The sequence below is a fragment of the Apodemus sylvaticus genome, chromosome 23 (genome assembly GCF_947179515.1).
Source record: "Apodemus sylvaticus chromosome 23, mApoSyl1.1, whole genome shotgun sequence".
Taxonomy (NCBI): domain Eukaryota; kingdom Metazoa; phylum Chordata; class Mammalia; order Rodentia; family Muridae; genus Apodemus; species Apodemus sylvaticus.
Window position 1 is genome coordinate 34,182,587 of NC_067494.1, and position 19,558 is coordinate 34,202,144.

The 19,558-nt window shown below is 45.7% G+C and overlaps 1 protein-coding gene across 1 annotated transcript in view; it reads left to right on the plus strand.

The window, feature by feature from the left end:
* The window catches only part of Mthfd1l (methylenetetrahydrofolate dehydrogenase (NADP+ dependent) 1 like), a 178,738-nt gene that overhangs the window by 98,776 nt on the left and 60,404 nt on the right, over positions 1 to 19,558 (plus strand). Inside the window, exons 21-24 of the mRNA XM_052169342.1 lie at positions 9,002 to 9,141; positions 13,931 to 13,972; positions 15,132 to 15,232; positions 15,894 to 16,071. Coding sequence (XP_052025302.1) covers positions 9,002 to 9,141; positions 13,931 to 13,972; positions 15,132 to 15,232; positions 15,894 to 16,071 — 461 coding nt within the window. The remainder of the gene's footprint in view (positions 1 to 9,001; positions 9,142 to 13,930; positions 13,973 to 15,131; positions 15,233 to 15,893; positions 16,072 to 19,558) is intronic.

Here is a 19,558-nt window from a genome sequence, read left to right on the forward strand (position 1 = left end):
GCAAGGCCATTGTTGGTTTTAAGGCTGTAACAATAATGCCTTTCTCCTGGTTCAGCTGACGACCCCTCCCGGTTTATTTGATCTCCTTCCAGCCTCTGAGAAAATAACTCAAAGATCCTCAAAGGCTAGCCCACCTTGAGCTCCAGGTCAGCACACATGCACTGCGCTGACTTTGAACGGACTCTTCCTGAGTTGTCTGCAGGCAGCTCCAAGGAATAACCGTGTTTACCTAGGGCAGAAGGCACCGGTAAAGACTGTCTCTGCAGAGAAGTTAGAATCCATGGTGCCTCAGAGCAAAGGCCTGCTCCACGTGCCACGTCTGTCGATATGTGCTTCCCTTTTGGTCTCTCATTTGTTGGGAGAAAGTAAGGGGTGGCATGAAGGGAAGCTACAGTTTCTTCCCCCCCCCCCCTTGTGTATAAGAACTCATTTTGAGAATTGACCAAATCTGTCCTGTACAGACATGTTTCTTAGCCCCTTCTGAGCCAGGCTGGTTGCAGGGACTAGTACTCTGAGATCTCTAACAGCTCATAAATCCCAGCTTGGTGTCCGGGAGTAATGGAGAACTCAATATGTTGTATATTACATGTCTGTGTTGCAAGCATCACACAGAAAATGTAGCACTATCATAAAGTAGCTATGGAATCTGACAGTACCGATGTTTCTCTTCATGTTCTGAGTGTATATGGAACAAAGGGTGTTTTAGTGACAGAACAAGGTGAAAATTCAATTCGCGGTTCTGCTGGTACTCTTCGGGTGTTTCAAGTATGAGAAACTCAAGGAAAACCTGTCTCGCTTTAAGAAGGATCTCCTCCTTTGGAAAGCAGAGAGAAAGAGAATGAGAGAGAGAGAGAGAGAGAGAGAGAGAGAGAGAGAGAGAGAGAGAGAGAGAATATTTTTAAACTAAACCAGTTTCTTTTTCCCCAGCCTATTGGGTCAAGACAATCTAAGCTAGAAAATTAGAATCACCCACTTCTCTAGCCAATGGCAAGCAAACTGGTCTTTAGGGCGACAAGTCTTGGGGGTCTGAGGGCTCAGTGGGGAGGTAGCTCTGGGAGATTGCTTGGTTCTAAGGAGGGAGCACTACACTGTGCTTGTGGGTTGCCCGCACCTGGTGTTAGGGATGACGTCCAGACAGACATGGTCTTATCTACTCTCCCTTGCCCAAGTCCCACCTCTGTTGGCATGGCAACCAACAATTAGGCAAGTCCTGGGTAATCTGCACATGAATTGCTCAAAGAATGAACTACCCTTGAAGCACAAGGTGGTTTAGACTTTTTGTTGCGAGCAGTTCAGCTAGAGAAATGTCTATGGCTGTCTGATGGATCTGCAAGCTTGTATGGAGTAAAGACACGAGCCTGGGTTTCAGTCCAGCTTAATACCAGAGTAACCTGGAGAACAGAATCACAGGCTTTAAGCTGTCTTGTGGCCAGAGGAGCGGAGTTACCCAGATCACATTGCCCGGGGCTCTTTGTCTTGATACAGGAGGGAACAACCCACTGTGGGTGACAACTTAGCAGGCAGGTGAGTCTGGGCTATGTGAGAAAACTTCCCGAGCATGAACCAATGGCCGAGTCTATAAGCAAGTGTGCCCGACTCCTCCATGGCCCACGCTCCAGTTCCTGGAGAGTCCCTGTCCTGCCTTCCTCCATGATGGATTATGACTTAGTATTTGTGAGCCGAAATAAACCCTTTTTTCTTCCCAAGTTGCTTTTGTTCCAAGTGCATTAGCACAGTAAGAGAATAAAACTGGAAAAAAAATGGTCAGGTAGAAATGCTCAATAAATGTTCCATTTAGCCTCATAGTCTCATGCTTAGCTTGTTAAATAGTGTCCCATGGTGTTGTAATTATAAAGAGATAGAAGAATATGTTCTATGGGGGTGTGGTGAGGTGTGGGGGAAGGGGATTTCTCAGTGGGCCCATGCCAAAGCATCCCTTCCCTCTAAGGAACCAGCCACACAATGGTATAGCATAGACTTTAGAGAGGAGGGGCAAGCGGCACCTCTTATAGTGGGCCAGGCCAACCTGCCTGTTGCCAGGTAACAGTGGGGCGGAGCTTAGACAGAATCCTAACACCCCACCTCCCAGCAAATAAATACACATTTTAGCAGGAAAGCTGACCACCTGCCTCACTGGCACCTTCCCTTGCTGAGCGTTCCCCTGCCCCCTCTGTCCTCCTCAGGCTATTAAGTCCACACTCACCTCAGTCCCCAACCGCCAAGTGGCACTGACCACTGCAGTGCATCAAAGCTGTGCTGAGCGGAATTTTTTATGCAGATAATTCAGACCCCAGGATCTCAATGGATGAGGTTATGGTGATTAACATACTAAGTTTGTGCAACCTTGTAGTCTAGCCTCTGGTGCATCTATTATATTCTCAGAGGGAGTGTCTAGAAAGTCCAGCGTTCCTTTGTTCTGTTTGACTCGAGCCCCACTGCCTGAGTGGGTGGAGTTGTTGTTGTTGGGGTTTTTTTGGTCTGGTTTGTTTTTTTGTTTTTCAATTTTTGTGTGTGTGTGTGTCTTAGTTAGATGCCAGTGGTGACCAAAAATATCTCCAGAAACTGCTGAGTTTCCCCCCACCCCGACTAGTTTGAATGCAGGGAAGAACTTCACTTTACTCAGGAGGAACTCAATGACATTTTATGGTTTGCAGTGCCACGGGGAATGGGTAAAAGCCGGTAAGGCACAAGAACACCAGCTCCAAGGATGACACAGGGTGGAAATCCTTGTACCTGCTGTCTTAGTCAGGGTTTCTCTTCCTGCACTGCAAAAACATCGTGACCAAGAAGCAAGTTGGGGAGGAAAGGGTTTATTCAGCTTAGAGTTCCACACTGCTGTTCATCACCAAAGGAAGTCAGGACTGGAACTCAAGCAGGTCAGGAAGCAGGAGCTGCTGCAGAGGCCATGGAGGGATGTTCCTTACTGGCTTGCTCAGCTTGCTTTCTTATAAAACTCAAGACTACCAGCCCTAAATTGGTACCACCCACAAGGGGCCCTCCTCGCTTGATCACTAATTGAGAAAATGCCTTACAGTTAGATCCCAAGGGAGGTTCCTTTCTCTGTGATAACTCCAGCTTGTGTCAAATCGCCACAAAACCAGCCAGTACACCTGCATATAAGGAAGTAAGTACGATTTCAATGCCAAGTACAAGCCTTTAATCTCAGCACTTGGGAGGCAGAGGCACTTGGATCTCTGTGAGTTTGAGGACAGCTCGGCCCACAGAGTGAGCTTTAGGTCAGCCAGGGCTACATAGTATGACCTTGTCTAGGATGAAGTCAGGGAAACTGAAGTATAGAAGTCGTTTCAAGGCCACATCAACATTCCATCCCCAATGGGACAGCTGGGATAGCGACTGGTGACTATAAGAACTTAACGCTCATATTCCTGGGTGGTATAGCTACTGCTAAGTCGCCATCGCAGGCGATGACCTTTAAATGCAGCGAGCCCGGAAGTAAATAATAAAGATGATAACAGGACACGAAGGGAGGAAGGCTTGCTGGGAAGGAGTTTGGTGTGTGGGAAGGGAGGAAGGGGAGGTAGGTAATAGGGAGGAGCAGAATATGGAATTTGAAATCTGGGAAGGCCGAGCCCAGCTGCTTGCTCCTTGGGTAATTTAGCGTCCTTTTTCCTCGCAACAGTGAGGTGCAGTTGTGGGCTTGGCTGCCTCACTAACCCAGGGTATCTCTGGCAGGCGACTGCATAGACGCACCACAGGGCGGCAGAGGCTCAGGACTTGTCAAGTGGTGGGGAAAATAAAACGAAAGCTTTCCCCAAATTCCCAAGACGTACACATTTGTGGAGAAGTGTTGTGTTGGGGGTCGCAAACGTCAGAGCAGCTCCTGCTCAGGCAACAGAGGAGCGTGGACCCACAACGGGTTCCTCTTCTGCTCTCCAGAAGGTGCCTGAGGCTTAGGGGCTAGAAAAGGGCCAGAGAATGTCATCCTAAAATCCCTCACAGTTCCAGGCTTTTATGAACCTGTATTTGACAGGACTTCTCTAGAAAAAGGAAATGTTAATAAAGATGGGTGTTTACTTTGAAACCTGAACGTTGTCACCCCTTTTCTTCATTATATACAAGGAGTCAGAGATAACATAGGGAAACTTGGTGAATACAAGTTCCCTCCTTCAGGGGTTTTGTAGCGAGCACATGGCCTGCCTCATGTGGTTGGCAGTGCCACACTTATTTCTGTGGCAGTCCTGGTCATTCCTGCTCTCTGATCTTTATACCTGAACTCTTAGGTGTTCTTGGGGATTCTCATGGTCTGTACTTCAGCCCCCTTCTCTACCCAGAGCCCCTAGTCCCTTCTAGCTGGGACCCACCGGCCCCCTGCCCCGTTCTCAGAGCGGCTTGTAGGTTTTTGGCATTTGAGTCAGGCCCCCGCCCTGCAGGATCACGTCTGTGCCCACTCAGGGAGCCCGTCCATCAGCATTTCCTGTTTCCATTCATGCTGTAAGCGAAAGAGCTGTAACAGAGATTGCCAAGACAAATAACGGCTGGGGCTTGCGCAAATATTTTTTATCACAAGCCTCTTAAATAGGCAGCCTTCCGAAACCTGCATTCCACGCTTTTCAGGAAAGCCAAGTCATGCTAAGCGGACTCGCTTCGTGATTTTAAGAATATGTCTATTAAATTTGACACGAGATGCATCTTTGGCTTAGCTCTTGAATTTTTTTTATTAGGGATAGCAAATAAGATAAGGGAATAAATTGCTTCTTTTACGACACCACGGAGGTTTAACTTGTTGGTGATTCTCAAGAAGTCCTGTGGAAGTGAAACCACCTGTCCTTTCTCACTTGGGCAAGCTTCTTACCAAGGCCCTTAGGGGGCGGGGCTAAGGCTGAACCCTGCAGCTGTCAATCTCCAAGTTAGTCACTGTTGATGCCTTAGCAAAGTGCTTCTTGCTTTAGTGAAGGCTGACTGCAGGTCAGCTCACCTCTCCCTTGGCCGCCTGCAGGGTGGAAACAAACAACCTAAGAGTGGTCACATGCTCAGAAAACAGAGCAGTTTTCCGAGCATGGGACTCTCTGGCTCTCCCCTGTTTCCTGCACAGCGTTTTGGCAGCTGGAGTCCATGAGCCTTCCCAGCCACCGCCCACTTCCTTCCCTAACTGAAACTCTCTTCTCTCCACTCCTGTTTATTTCCAGTTTGTGTCTTAAAGTACAGAATTGAGCTCAATTCCTCTGTTTAGACACTCGAGGCGATGATCATAGTCAGATACAATACGTGTGGTATTTGCACCATTGTGTCTGTGATTAAAATTGTCAAAACAGTTTTGTAAGGGAAAAAGAGGGTTGGTAAGACTGGCGTGTTTTTGTTACTGTTTTTAATGTGTCAGTTCTGTCGAGTCGTGACCTTTGCGTTGGCTGTTGAGTCCCACGCTATCCATTCGCTCACTTTTATGTGTCAGGGACTGTGTTAGGTGTTGGAGGGAGACAGGCAAGTAAGGCAGTCCGCTCCTCTAAGGAAGAGTTGGCAGAGTGGGCTTACGAGGATGCAAATCTCACGAGTGGGGGAGGGGGAGAAACAATAGCAGAGGTGGAAGATGCCCAGGAGGACGAAAAGGGAAATTCCCCTGCCTGAGATCCAGGCAAGCTTCCAGAATATGAGCCATTGAACTGAGGTTTAGATGCTGTGTCTAAGGAGCCGGAGGGAAGAAAGAAATTTTTCCAGTTGGGAAAAGAACAGCAGAGATAATAGTAATAGAGCAGGGTTGTTTCAGGAAGCTAGGTAGCTTGATGCTGCTACAGAATGAGGGTGTGTGTGTGTGTGTACATATTCCTACATATGTACACCTTTGCATGTGTGTGTGCATGCATGTGTGTTCTTATATATGTATGTCTTTGCATGCATATGTGAGTGTTCCTATATATGTGCATCTTTGCATGCATGTGTATGAATGTGTGCATCTTTCTGTGAGTGTGCATGTTCCTACATATGTGCAACTTTGCATATGTGTGTGTGCATGCATGCGTTTTCCTATATATGTATGTCTTTGCATGCATGTGTGAATGTTTCTACATATATGTGCATCTTTGCATGCATGTGTGTGCATGTTCCTTGCATGTGTGCATCTTTGTATGTGTGTGTGCATGTATGCATGTTCATATATATAGATATATATCTTTGCATGCATGTGGGTATGAATGTGTGCAGAGGTCAGAGGACAACCACAGGTGTCAGTCCTTGGCCTGTCACCCACCCACTCAACCCCTCTCCCTTTATAAGACAGTTTCTTATAAATCTAAAACGCACCAGTGAAGGCTACACTGGCTGCGTATCCAGCCCCAGGGATCTACCCTTCTCTACCTGCCCAGTCTGGGATTATAAATATAAGCTATCATGCCTGGATTTTTTATAACATGGACTCTGGGACTCAAACTCACGTTCCTATGTTTATGCAAGCATTGTACCAGACTGAGTACCTTCCCTGCCCTGGAGTGTGGAGGGAGACAGTAGGGATGGTTTACGCCAGCAAGGCTTCATGCTAAAGATGCTCAGGGCTTCCTCCCTTGAGGTAACAGAAAGCCTGTGAACGGAGGCGAGTGTGGGGACCACACTGAGAGTTAAGACAGCGGCTAATGCTTAGCAGAAGGATGGTTATAAAAGAAATCCTCTGTGTCTTTGAGCAGGCGTCTCAGGGACTGGTATTTGTGTTACTTATTTCTCCTGCTGCTGTGATAAAATACTGAGAAAAGCAACATCAAAGCAAAACAGTTCATCTGGCTCCCAGTGTGAGGCTGCAGTCTGCTGTGGCAGGCAAGGCTGGAAGCGGGAGTTGGGAGTGGGCGGCATTGCGTCTACAGTCAGGAAGCGGGGAAAGAGAACTATTCTTCTTAGCCTGGTCTCTCTTTTCTCCGCGGTCCTTACATCTCCAACATCCCAGGATCTCCTTTGCGTCTTAAGCTTTCTCTTCTTCGTAGCCTCTTTATGTGGTAGCCTCTCAGGGCCTCCTTGCAGGGGACTAGAAATCATTTCTACCTTTGCCCACAATGGATGGAGTCATGAGAATGGACCCATCCGCCATATGAAGGAGCGGCATTCTTTCGATTGTTCTATTCTGCTATAAATCTTTTCAAAGAAAAATTAGTAATTAAAAAAAAACAAAAGAGCAGGGAGGGCAGGGGAGGCGGGAAATAAGTAGGAGCAAAGCTATGAAACCTATTCTATCGTAAGCTAAAACATTAATTCCGAACCATAAAATTGACTTGTCAAATGCCTATCAGTGGTCATAAAAGATGTTTTATGTCCATTGCCCGTAACCTTACCCACCCCTGGAAATTTATTCCAAGAATATACTTTGAAAGAGATTAAAGCTCACGTGTAGCATGAATTCAGTGTATCATTCTGCCTGCTGGGACTGCCCAATTGTTCAGTAACAGAGGCAACAGCTTTACAAATTTTGGCACCCCAGTTAAACAAAATTATAAGCTACTGTTTTTGCAATTCACAAATTCTAAAAATTCATAGTACAGAAATAAAATTATACATTTAAGTTAAAGGAGACTATAGAAGCATAAGTGTTCTATAAAAAATAGGTACATGGAATGCTAAAAGAAAAAGCAAGAATTAAGTGTATATATAGTTTAAAATAACATCTGAAAAACTTATTTCCATCAGTTCTTGTTAAAATTTCTATTTCCCCTGAATCCTTGGGCTGTATCTTCATTTATTTACTTTTAACCTTTTTTTTCTCCTACTCCTACTTCCTATCTTGTACCATTAATTATGGCCTTAGTCATATTGTCAGTAGATGGCCCATATTCCAAAATACCTTTTACATCAGTAGTATTTCCCCCAAATGATAATGGACAATCATTGTACATGAGTATCTTGTTAAAATACCGAATCTGTTGGGGCTGGAGAATTAAGAGCACTGGCTGTTCTTCTACAGGACTGTGTTTGCTTCCTAGAAGCCACATGGCTTATAACTGTCTGTAACAGGGGACCCATGGTCTCTTCTTACCAGACACATAAATGGTACACAGATATACAAGCAGACAAAACATTCATGTACATTAAATCAGTTCAGATTTGTTGTTTTTAATGCTAGTTGTGGTTGAGTAGATCTCATGGGCCCAATATTCACCTTTTCAACAAGCTCTTAAGAAATGTTTTTGTTCTTGGTCCAGTATTGGAAAGCAATGCTCAAATTCCATCTGTCACCTCCACAAATGGCACCAAAGCATGTCTTGGGGGTGGGGGGTTGCAGGTATGTCTATGTGTGCTCATGTGCACACAGAGGACAGAGGAAGATCAGGATGTCTGATTCCGTCACTTTCTACCTTGTTCCCTTGAATCAAGATCTCTTTTCAATGGGCCTGGAGCTAGGCTGGCGGGCATCGAACCCTGGCCATCTGGTCTCTGCCCTGCACAGCGCTGGGGTTACAGGTGCACACAGTCACACCGAGATCTTTTTCATCAGTGTAGAGATTTGCACCCAGTTCCTCATACCCGCTCTCACCCACCAAGCCCCGCCCCCTCCCCGCAGTACATTTCTATCACCTGGAAAGGAGTCTGAAAAGATGTGTATGATTCTGGAGTCAGGCTGCCGTCTTTCCTCGCATCCCTGAGCAGCCTCCTTAAGCCACGCCTCCACCTGGAATTTTGCTCACCAACAGAACTGATGGGGGCCCGAAAATAAGAACAGATAACGCACGCTTGACCCTTTGATAAAGTTTGGAGCCTAGTTACAAGGTTGAAAATCTCATCTAAGTTAAAGAAAAGCTTCAGTTGGAGTTAATACTGGGAAGACTGCTCTCAGTCCTACAGTGAGTCCTTGTGGCCCGTTGGGTCGGACAGGGTAGAGACCTGCCTGGTGTGATGAAATTAAGCATCTTCCATTGTGAGGGTGGTAGATGCCAGGTCACTTTTGTGTAGGCATGAGATACAGTACCTTGTGTGGCAGGGGTAGGGGCCGTTGTGCGTGCTTGTACTCTTATTAAACATTGGTTGCTGTGTTCTGATAATCATAGCGCATTCTCTATGTGTTTCCAAACAGTGACTGAGGCCGGCTTTGGGGCTGATATTGGGATGGAGAAGTTCTTCAACATCAAATGCCGAGCTTCTGGCCTGGTACCCAATGCTGTTGTGTTGGTAGCCACCGTTCGAGCTCTGAAGATGCATGGAGGTGGGCCCAGTGTAAGTTCTTGGTTTTTTTCCTAGCTTTAAAAAACCAAAAAGCCAAAGGATGGAGAGATGTCTCTGTGGATAAAAGCACCTGCCACTCTTAAGAGGGCCTGGGTTCAGTCCCCAGCGACTACATCAGGTGGCTCATAACTACCTATAACGCCAGTTCCAGGGGATCTTGCAACCTGGTCTGAATTCCACAGGCACCTGCAAAAACACAGTGCTCATACACATATAGGTTTCAGGCACACACAACACATATTGAGTGAGTGAGTGAGTGAATGAATGAATGAATGAAAAATTACATCATGTATATATAATCTGAAATGTTCTCTTCTTCCTCTGCCATGCCCACATTTAAACTCAAACAGCTTTGATCCTCTAGAAAGGTTTAAAGTCTGTCTGGTCTAATTTGATCTTTATAAAACACAGGAAGAAATCGTGGAGACTCGTAGAGACCAGCAGTGGTAACAGCAGACCTCTTCCGAGGAAACTGGTCAGACCTAGAATTGAGTACAGATCGACATGATTTCCACTCCCACTGCACCTCTCCTCGATGTGTACGCTACATTGCCACACTGTGATTTCTTCCCAGTTATTCTTTTCTGCTTCTTCCTTCCCTATTTAATCCCGTGGTTCTTTGGTAGAGAAGGTAACAAAAGTACCCAAGATGGGGACCATAAGTAGCAGTGTCGATCGTTCAGTCCTTTCCCATTATGAATACCTGGTGCTCAACTCATAAGGAGATGCGATGTATTTTCTTTTTTTTTTTGGTTTTTTTTTTGGTTTTTTTTCCGAGATAGGGTTCTGTGTAGCCCTGACTGTCCTGGAACTCACTCTGTAGACCAGGCTGGCCTCGAACTCAGAAATCTACCTGCCTCTGCCTCCCAAGGCAATAATTACACCTCACATCTTTGTAAGGTGTAATCCTCTGGTCAGCATTTATACATGAAGCAAGGCAGTAAGTACTTCAGGCTGGGAACCCAGGACAAAGCAGAACTACTCACCTCCTATGTAGGGATTGGGGCTGGCGGCGAGGCTCCCCACATTTCCCCTGACAGCTTCTGTCAGGTTCCTCCTTCTAAGATTCCCACCAGCTCTCCACGGGAGGACATAGCCCCATAAATGTGGGGAACACTGAAGGACCAAGCTGTTGCATGAATGAATGATAGTGACCAGGGCGGGCTGCAGAGGCTGGGCTCGGCCTCACAGTGGTTTATGAATGTCTCTCCTCCTCAGATTCTGATCCCCTTGCCCTCAGGAACTGTCTTATTAGTTACCGGGCCCGTGGGCCTGACATATTCTGCATCCAGGAAATGTTTTCAGTAATTGAGTAGCAAACTTTGACCTATCAATCTGACATCCGTCTTAATCAGACGTCCCCCACCTCAGTGTGTTTGCCTCTTACTTGAAGAGCTCTGTGGTGATGTTTTTGATCCAGGATAATTTCTGTTTCCTTTCAACATCATTGCGCAAATAACCGAGGCTGCCTCGCGTCTGTTTACCCAGCTGAGGTTTGCATTTTTTAATCCATCCTTTGGGCAGTGGAAAATCCTGTGACCTTTGAACCTGCCCATTTTAACACAGTTCTTTTTCTCATCCGCTGTGACCAAATACCTGACAAGAAGCAGCTTAAAGGAGGAAGGGATTGCTGGGGCTCATGATCTGAGACAGCAGGATAGGGGCCATTAGCATCAGGAGACTGTCTCACTTAGGGTTTTACTTAGTTAGGGTCAGACACCATGACCAAGGCAAGCCTTATAAAGACAACATTTAATTGGGGCTCACTTAACAGGTTCAGAGGTTCAGTCCAGTATCATCAAGGCGGGAACATGGCAGTGTCCAGGAAGGCATGGTGCAGGAGGAGCTGAGGGTTCTACATCTTCGTCTGAAGGCTGCTAGCAGAATATTGGCTTCCAGAAGTTAGGACACACAGCCCACGCCCTCAGTGACACACCTACTCCAAAAGGCCACATCCTCTAATAGTGCCACTCCCTGGGCCTTACATACACAAACCATCACAGCAACTGACCACACAATCTACACACAGTAGGACGCGGAGACGATGCCTGTACCATCTTGCTTTGTGCTTTTGTCCTGTTCACCTTTGTATTCAGTCATGGACCCCAGCCCATAGGATGCTGCCACCTGCCTGCATCCACCATAGGTCTTCCCTCCTCCCTTAAGCCTCTCTGGAAGCACCCTGACAGACACACCCAGGGGTGCTTCTCATTAATGCCCTGTGCATTTCCTAATTCGTTCAAGATGACAGTGAAGTGGGTTTTTTTTTTAATCAATTTTTTTCACTTACTCACTTTACATCCCAGCACTCAGTATCCTCCCTCCTGCAGTCCTTCCCCCACCCTCCCCTCCCCTTCTCCTCTGAGCTAGTGAGCCCTCCCCTGTATAACCCCCACCCTGGCACATCAAGTCTCTAGGACGCTGGGAGCTTCCTCTTCCACTGAGGCCAGACAAGGCAGCCCAGGTAGAAGAACCCACCCCACAGACAGACAACAGCTTTTGGGATAGCCCAAACTCCAGTTGTTCGGGACCCACATGAAGACCATGCCGCACCTCTGCTACATATGAGCGGGGAAGGGAGGCCTGGTCCAGCCCGTGTGTGAAGATTTAGCTGCTACACTGGCATTTTAAATCTATAGCCTGTCTTCCAGCACACTAACTGTTCTTGGTGAGGTATAAGAACTGACATTGTATACTCTGAATCTACACAGCCTTTTCCAAGTTAATCCTTTAAATGCACTAAGATAATCTCAGGATTTTTGAGACAGTAGAAGACTCTGGGTGTGTAGATATGTGAGGTGGGGGGGGGGGATGGATAAAGAACCAGATCACGTGATTATAAAATGTGCTAGTCCAGAATCCAGGATCTACATATTGACCTGGGACCTCAGGAGACGTTTGTTGATTGCCTGGGTCCAGTCTGATGGCAGTCTGGTGGAAAATTCTCCTTGGCTTAAAGGAGGCCATTCTGTGTTGTATATACATAAATCAGTAGATCTCATTAAAAAATATCCTTACAAAAATCGCATACAGTAATGCTTGACCAAATATCCAGACACCTTAAATTCTCCACAAGTTAACACGTGGATTAAACCATGCGGTTTAGAGTGTAGGGCATTGACAAAATTTAATATCAAGTTTTTTTCTGTATTAATAAGTAATTGCCTCCATAATATATCTTAAGTGATCCCCCCCCCACACACACACTTTTTAAACCCAGGGTGGGATGACTGTATTTTCCCAAATGTGTGCAAGCCTCTTTCTGGGATCTCCCTTCAGATGATCTGGTCTGGTTACGTCTCTTCATGCCACTGTGCTGTGGAGATCCAGTGCCAAGCTGCTCCTTCACATTTGACCTACAAGTGACCCTTTTCAAGGATATCTGCACTTTACCAATGGTCTTTATTCTACTTTTTGAGGTTTGGGGTACCCAACCTCCAGCAGACTAGCTCTGTATCAGTGAACTACATGCTCGAAACCCTGTGTGCATTTGAGAATTAGCTTACAGGTTCTGCAGTCTCTTTGGGATCTCTGTTTGAGTTTATTCCAATGGTTCTGTTTGAGTATATTCCAATGGAAGTTATTGATTCCTTCATAAAGATCTTCTATATCTTCGTACATATCTGTTCCTGTATGCCTGAATGCTTTATATCTTTAAATAACAGATTGTTTCTGACCTTCTATGTTATTTTGTCGCTAGCCTGTCTGAATCCACTTAGTTCTTGTACTGATTTAACCTACCACTGCCATTCATTGCTCAAAAGGAGTTCCTTTCTTCCCTCCGATCTATGTGGGGTTTTTTTTTCCCCTTGTCCCTGGCAAGGGCTTCCTAATTGCAATGCAGAGCTGGATGAGGGTGCAGGCGACTGCCTAGTCTCATCTCCTAGAGCTGTTTAAACAGCTCATTGTCAAGTGGAATGCTTGGGATCCATTTTTAACGAGGTTTAAGGGATTACCTTCTATTTTTAATTGGCCAAATTAGCATAAAAACTGATTCGGGCTTTTCTTCCATCTTTTGAGATGACAATTTGGGTTTTCTCTTTAAGATTGTGAGGCTTGCTTAAATTATCATTACTTGCAAGAAATTGTACCTTGCCAGAACAAGCCTGATTTAGGCAGCTATATCTGCTTTACGAATAATTGGATTTTACTAGTCAGTTTTTTTAATGTTTTGAGTTGGGTTTTTCCCCCATTTATATGAGTAAGACGTTAGCTACACAAAAATTAACATTTTGAAGTTTTTTCCCTTAACTATGGAAGGTCTGTGTAAAAATTACAGTGATTGGGCTGGAGAGATGGCTTAGCGGATAAGAGCACTGACTGTTCTTCCAATGGTCATGAGTTCAAATCCCAGCACCCACATGGTGACTCACAACCTTCTGTAAAGAGATCTGACGCCCATCTGGTGTCTGAAGACAGCTACAGTGTACTTACATATAATAAATAAATAAATCTTTTTTAAAAATTACAGTGATTTATTCAAAGTTGAGTAGACCTCTCTCTCCCCACCCCTCTTTTGTTTTGTTTTGTTTTTTTTTTAGACAGGGTTTCTCTGTGTAGCACTGGCTGTCCTGGAACTCACTCTGTAGACCAGGCTAGCCTCGAACTCAGAAATCCGCCTCCTTCTGCCTCCCAGAGTTCTGGGATTACAGGCATGCACCACCACTGCCCAGCAGACCTCTCCTTTTAAAATAGACCTATTGCTAAAGGGAAGAGCACATTGTTGTTTTTTTTTTTTTTAGTCGTGGAATGGGTCTTAGTTTTTGTCTCTTTATTTCAGGTAACTGCTGGGGTTCCTCTCAAGAAAGAATATACAGAGGAGGTAAGAACTAATCATTCTACCCAATCAGTGATTAGCGTCCAGTTGACTGTCCATGAATGTACAACTTAGAAATATACTTCACGCCAGGGGGCAGAGAAGAGCACGCCTTTGATCCTAGCACTTGGGAGGCAGAGGCAGGTGGATTTCTGAGTTCGAAGCCAGCCTGGTCTGCAGAGTGAGCTCCAGGACAACCAGGGCTACACAGAGAAACCTTGTCTCGAGAAAAAAAAAGAAAAGAAATATACTTCACTAGAGTGAAGAGATGGCCCAGTGGGTGAGCGTGGGAACCTGAGTTCCATCCCTAGCACCCGCATAAAAGACAAATCATAGTGGCACACACTTGCCTTCTCAACACTAGGGAGGCAGAGACAAGAAGATCTTTCGGGCTTGATGGCCAACCAGCCTTCTTCATGAGCTGTAGGCCAGGGAGAGACTCTGCCTCAAAAAAGCAAGGTACCTGAAGAACAGCCTAAGTTGTCCCACATGCATACGTGCATGCATGTGCATCTACTATAATTTAATGTTTAGAAATCCCCACAAAAATGGATGGGATAGAGGGATGAAATCCTTTCAGCTAACTCTTAAAGCTGAGGAAAAGATAGCTATAGACTTATTTCTGGTTCTCTACTCACAAGACAGCTCCCCAAGCCCAGAGCCAAGGGAAGCTTTTACCTATGTCTTCTTTTGTAGTAGCAAAAGTTGTCTTTTGGGGAGATGCACACTTGTTTTATAAGAGTGCAGTCAGTATCTGTCCTGCAGACAAACCGGTTAGTTGGTGACAGTACCACTTAACTCCTACAGGTGGCGCCATGGGTTTAAGCCAGAAGAGGCAGGACCCCTCCCCGCAGCATCCCAGGGACTTTTGTTCCCTAGCTACAGAGGGTATGGAGCCTAAGCTGTTAGCCAGTCTGCCTTAGTAATAGTTGCCTGGCCCAAGTCTCAAATGCACGCTCCTGGATCCAGAATAGTTTTAGAACGCAACTTGGACAGGAATCACCTCTGTAGCGATCTTCCGTTGACTTAGGTCTCCTTTTAAATGTGTCTAGGACAATAAAGAAAAGATAGAAACAAAAGTTGCCAGTGTGGTGAGGCTGGGTCTAGCATCGGGTGTGGGAGGGTTAGGTAAGACATAATGACGCAGAGGCCGGTTTCTTTCCAGAACATTCAGCTGGTGGCTGATGGCTGCTGCAACCTACAGAAGCAGATTCAGATTGCCCAGCTCTTCGGGGTGCCCGTGGTGGTGGCGCTGAACGTCTTCAAGTGAGTCCAGCATGTGCTGTCTGTGGGGACACGCTAGTGGCTACATTTGTTTCCTGAGGGCACTTGGCTTTCTCGGCTTGATCTGAAAGACGCAGAATTCTGTTTGTTTGATTTGGTTTCATTTTCCCAAATGTGTTCTCTAGTATTACTGTGGAAATGAAACGTACGTAGTAAATTGCTGTTTGGTTGGGGGTGGCGTATATTTTGTTTTTTTCCTGTTCTACCCAATGATTCTGTCTGATAGACTGAATGAATGATCAAAAGGAGATCTTACGGAATTTCTTGATTAAAAACCCATAATAAGGTTGGGTGTAGTGGCGTACGCCTTTAATCCCAACACTCCAGAGGCAGAGACAGGCAGATCTCTGTGAGTTTGAGGCCAGCCTGGTCTACAGAGCAAATCCAGAAGAGCCAAGATTTGCAGAGAAACCCTGTCTCAAACAAAACAAAACAAACAAAAGAACATTTGAGTCATGTTAAGGGGGTTCTTTCTACATGCTTTTTCGTCGAGTCTGATTTATTTAAACACAACGTGACCACTTTTGATGTTCACAATATATTCAGTGTTAGGGAGTGAAGTTCTGTGTAAACCGTTAGTCTTTCTCTCAAAACATTGCTAAGTGAATACAGATGGAGAATCCACAAACATTCTCATCGCCAGGACGGACACCCGTGCAGAGATTGACTTGGTGTGTGAGCTGGCTAAACGGGCCGGCGCCTTTGATGCGGTCCCCTGCTATCACTGGTCGGCTGGAGGGAAAGGGTCTGTGGACTTGGCTCGGGCCGTGAGAGAAGCCGCGAATAAAAGAAGCCGCTTCCAGTTCCTGTATGACGTTCAGGTAAGTCACTACCATGACAACAGCGGAGTGGTGGCTCTCTGTCTTGTAGAAGGCCAGCACATAAAGCTCTGTTTACATAACCCTTCCTGTGTGGCCCTCCTGGAGCCTCTACAGTGAAGGAAGCTCATGACTGACGGCATTAGCCATCTGATGTGCCATTTACCGAGGGTAGACCATGCCCTTGCCCCAAACCTGTGTTCTGAAAGCCAAAGCTCTGCTTTCAAATATTGGGCCCGAAGGAGGGGATAGCTCTGGGTCGTCAGCTAATGCTCACTAGCAACACGGCTTTTGAACAGTATCAGAGCTATTCAATTAAAAAGCATTTTTTAATTGCTGTTTGTATCTCCTATGGTTCTCGTGCGCGTGCGTGAGTGCGTGCATGCACACGCATGCACGATATGTTTGGGCACACACGACACAGCACGCATGCAGAAATCAGAGATCAATTTGTGCGAGTCCGTTCTGCCCTCCCACCACATAGGTTCCAGGGATGGCAGCAAGGGTGAGGTTCAGCAGGCACCTTTACCCACAAAGCTATCTCACCAGCACCCTCACTGGTTTTCTTGCCTGATATCTTCCATAGCTTTTCCTTGTAGTAAAACATGTTACCATTTATAAGTGTGCAATTCAGCAATACTGAGTACATTCACATTTGTGTTCAACTGGTTTCTAGGGCTATTCTTATCTTAGAAAACTGAAGCTTGGTATGCACACACACACACACACACACTGCACCCCTTCCCACAGATCCTTCAATGAACCATCATCCTACTTTATGTCTAGGAATTTGACTTTTTTAAAGATTTATTTATTATATGTAAGTACACTGTAGCTGTCTTCGGATGCACCAGAAGAGGGCATCAGATCTCATTACAGATGGTTGTGAGCCACCATGTGGTTGCTGGGATTTGAACTCAGGATCTTCAGAAAAGCAGTCAGTGCTCTTAACCACTGAGCCATCTCTCCGGCCCGGAATTTGACTTTTTAGACTCTTATGAATGGGATCTTGCTACAATAGTCTTTTTTTTTCCCCAATGGTTTGTTTTACACAGTGTGATGTCCATGGATGATGTCACAGCACATGTGAGAATCAGCATTGCTTTTAAGACTGGATGTTGGCTTTACTACGCGTATGCGCCACATTCAGCTGACAAGCCTGGGTCACCTCCACCACATGACTACTGTAAACGCTGCTGTGACATGCACGGGCACACAGGCATGTGTGTACTGTGCGGGTGTGGGTGTGGTGGGTGTGGTGTGTCTTCTAGTTTTGGGCTGTATAACCAGCAATGGGAATACTAGGTGTTCTGGCTTAGTTGCTCTATTGTCCATGGGGCAGGTGGGTTTTGCTCTTCCATCTTCTGAGATAAGCTCTCATATAGTCTTAGCTGGCCTTGAGTTTACTATGTCGCTAAGGGTGGCCTTACATTTCTAATCCCCCCTGCCTCTACCTCCTTAGTTCTTAGGTTGCATGTGTCACCGGATCCAGCCTTTTAGTTCATTTTTAAACTAATACTGACATTGAGCCTTGGAGGAAGAGGCACACTGGGGATTCAAGGTTGTTCTCCAATCCATAGTAAGTTCAAAACAGATGGTGCTGTTGTTGTAGTTTGGGTTTTTTGAGACAGGGTTTCTCTGTGTAGCCCTGGCTGTCCTGGAACTCACTCTGTAGACCAGGCTGGCCTCGAACTCAGAGAAGAGATCCGCCTGCCTCTGCCTCCCACAGGCCGGGATTAAAGGCAGGTGCCGCCACCGCCCAGCCAGAGCTACATGAGACCCTGTCTCAGGAAAACAAAATCTGAGTTTTACAAAGCTTGGCCTCCACCAACTCTCAAAGGAACTGTTCCTTTTTGTATGTGTGTCTCACCTTTATCTTAACTCTTTTTTTTCCTGAGAATCTATTGCTTTTTAAAATTTGTCGTATGTTAACAAATCAGGTAGATTTATCTGTAAGGTGCACTCCTGATGCCCCATCGACCTCAGGCAGGGTCACTTTAGACCATACTTCCTTCTCTGTGAGACTCAAGGGCTGTGAGCAGAATCACAGAAATTCACTTTTGCAAAGGGATGACCTTGCTTGCTCCACTGGGAATCAAGATTAACCGTCCTCCCTTGCCCTTCCTCTGCGTTTGCACACATTTTGAGGTATGGCCAGAGGAAGGCTCCCACTTGTTTTGTGAGGTGTTCCCTGTTACTTACGTGGAACCATAGAGCCTTTCTCTGAGGAGCAATGTGGGCTGCACGGAAGAAAACTCAAAGCACAGTCAGCCGTGAGTTTATGAAGCGGGACACTCACGGCCCCTCTCACTAGTTTAGGTTTGCTTTCTGCCCTGAAAGTCATTTTCAAAGCAGAGTGGATTTGGGGGTTGTTGTTGTTGATGTTGTTGTCATTGTTGTTTTGGGGTTTTTTTTCTTTTCCTTCTAGTTGGTTATTGAAAAAATTACTTCATTTTTCTCCAAAGATTCTAATTTGAACATATTCCAGTTAGAGGTGGGCATTGTGAGTTTTCTTGTCATCGAAACTTAAGGCATTTGCTACCAGATCCTCAAATTGTATATGCATAAATTTTAAATGTATATATGCATGCACATGTGTTTACTTCTATGTATATGAAGTAGGGAATTTTTTTAGAGTAGAGGTGTGATTGATTCAACGTCATTCGTTTTGAGATGGGCTTTACATGCATTACTGTGCAGACGGGGCTGAATCTGTAGAATTTTAAAGCTTCTCTGTATGTCTTACCCACACTGTAGCCATTAGGGAAGCAGACGACGGGACACACTCAATAAGAAAGGTTACAAGATGGCGCTGGAGAGATGGCTCAGTGGTTAAGAGCACTGACTGCTCTTCCACAGGTCCTGAGTTCAAATCCCAGCAACCACATGGTGGCTCACAACCATCTGTAATGAGATCTGATGCTCCCTTCTAGTGTGTCTGAAGACAGCTACAGTGTATTCATATATATAACAAATAAATAAAATGAAAAAGGAGGAGGAAGAAGAGGGAGGAGGAGAAGAAGAAGAAGAAGAAGAAGAAGAAGAAGAAGAAGAAGAAGAAGAAGAAGAAGAAGAAGAAGAAGAAGAAGAAGAAGAAGAAGAAGAAGAAGAAGAAGAAGAAGAAGAAAGGCCATTGGCCACCTGTGCCTTTGTGCCCATGCCCCTTGCTGTGTTTCTCCTTTGTAGGTCCTGGGCCCTTTGTCTGTGACCAGACGTCTGTGCATATCCCAGCTGGTTGAATGTCTTTTTAGTGACTCTACTTCTCTCACTTCTGTGTTATTCTTGATTTATTATCCATGTGTGAGCTGTCTTTGCAGAGGTCTGGCCTTCCATCCTGCCCATCACCAGCCTCCTCTGAGTGATTTGTCCCCAGTTCCCCACAACGATCTCCAGAACAGAGCTTACCCAGCTTTGGTTTTCCGAGCTCTCCTTTGACCTGCCTGCACCTCCATAGCCCATCCAGTGCTTCATTCCTACGGGTTAAATGGCC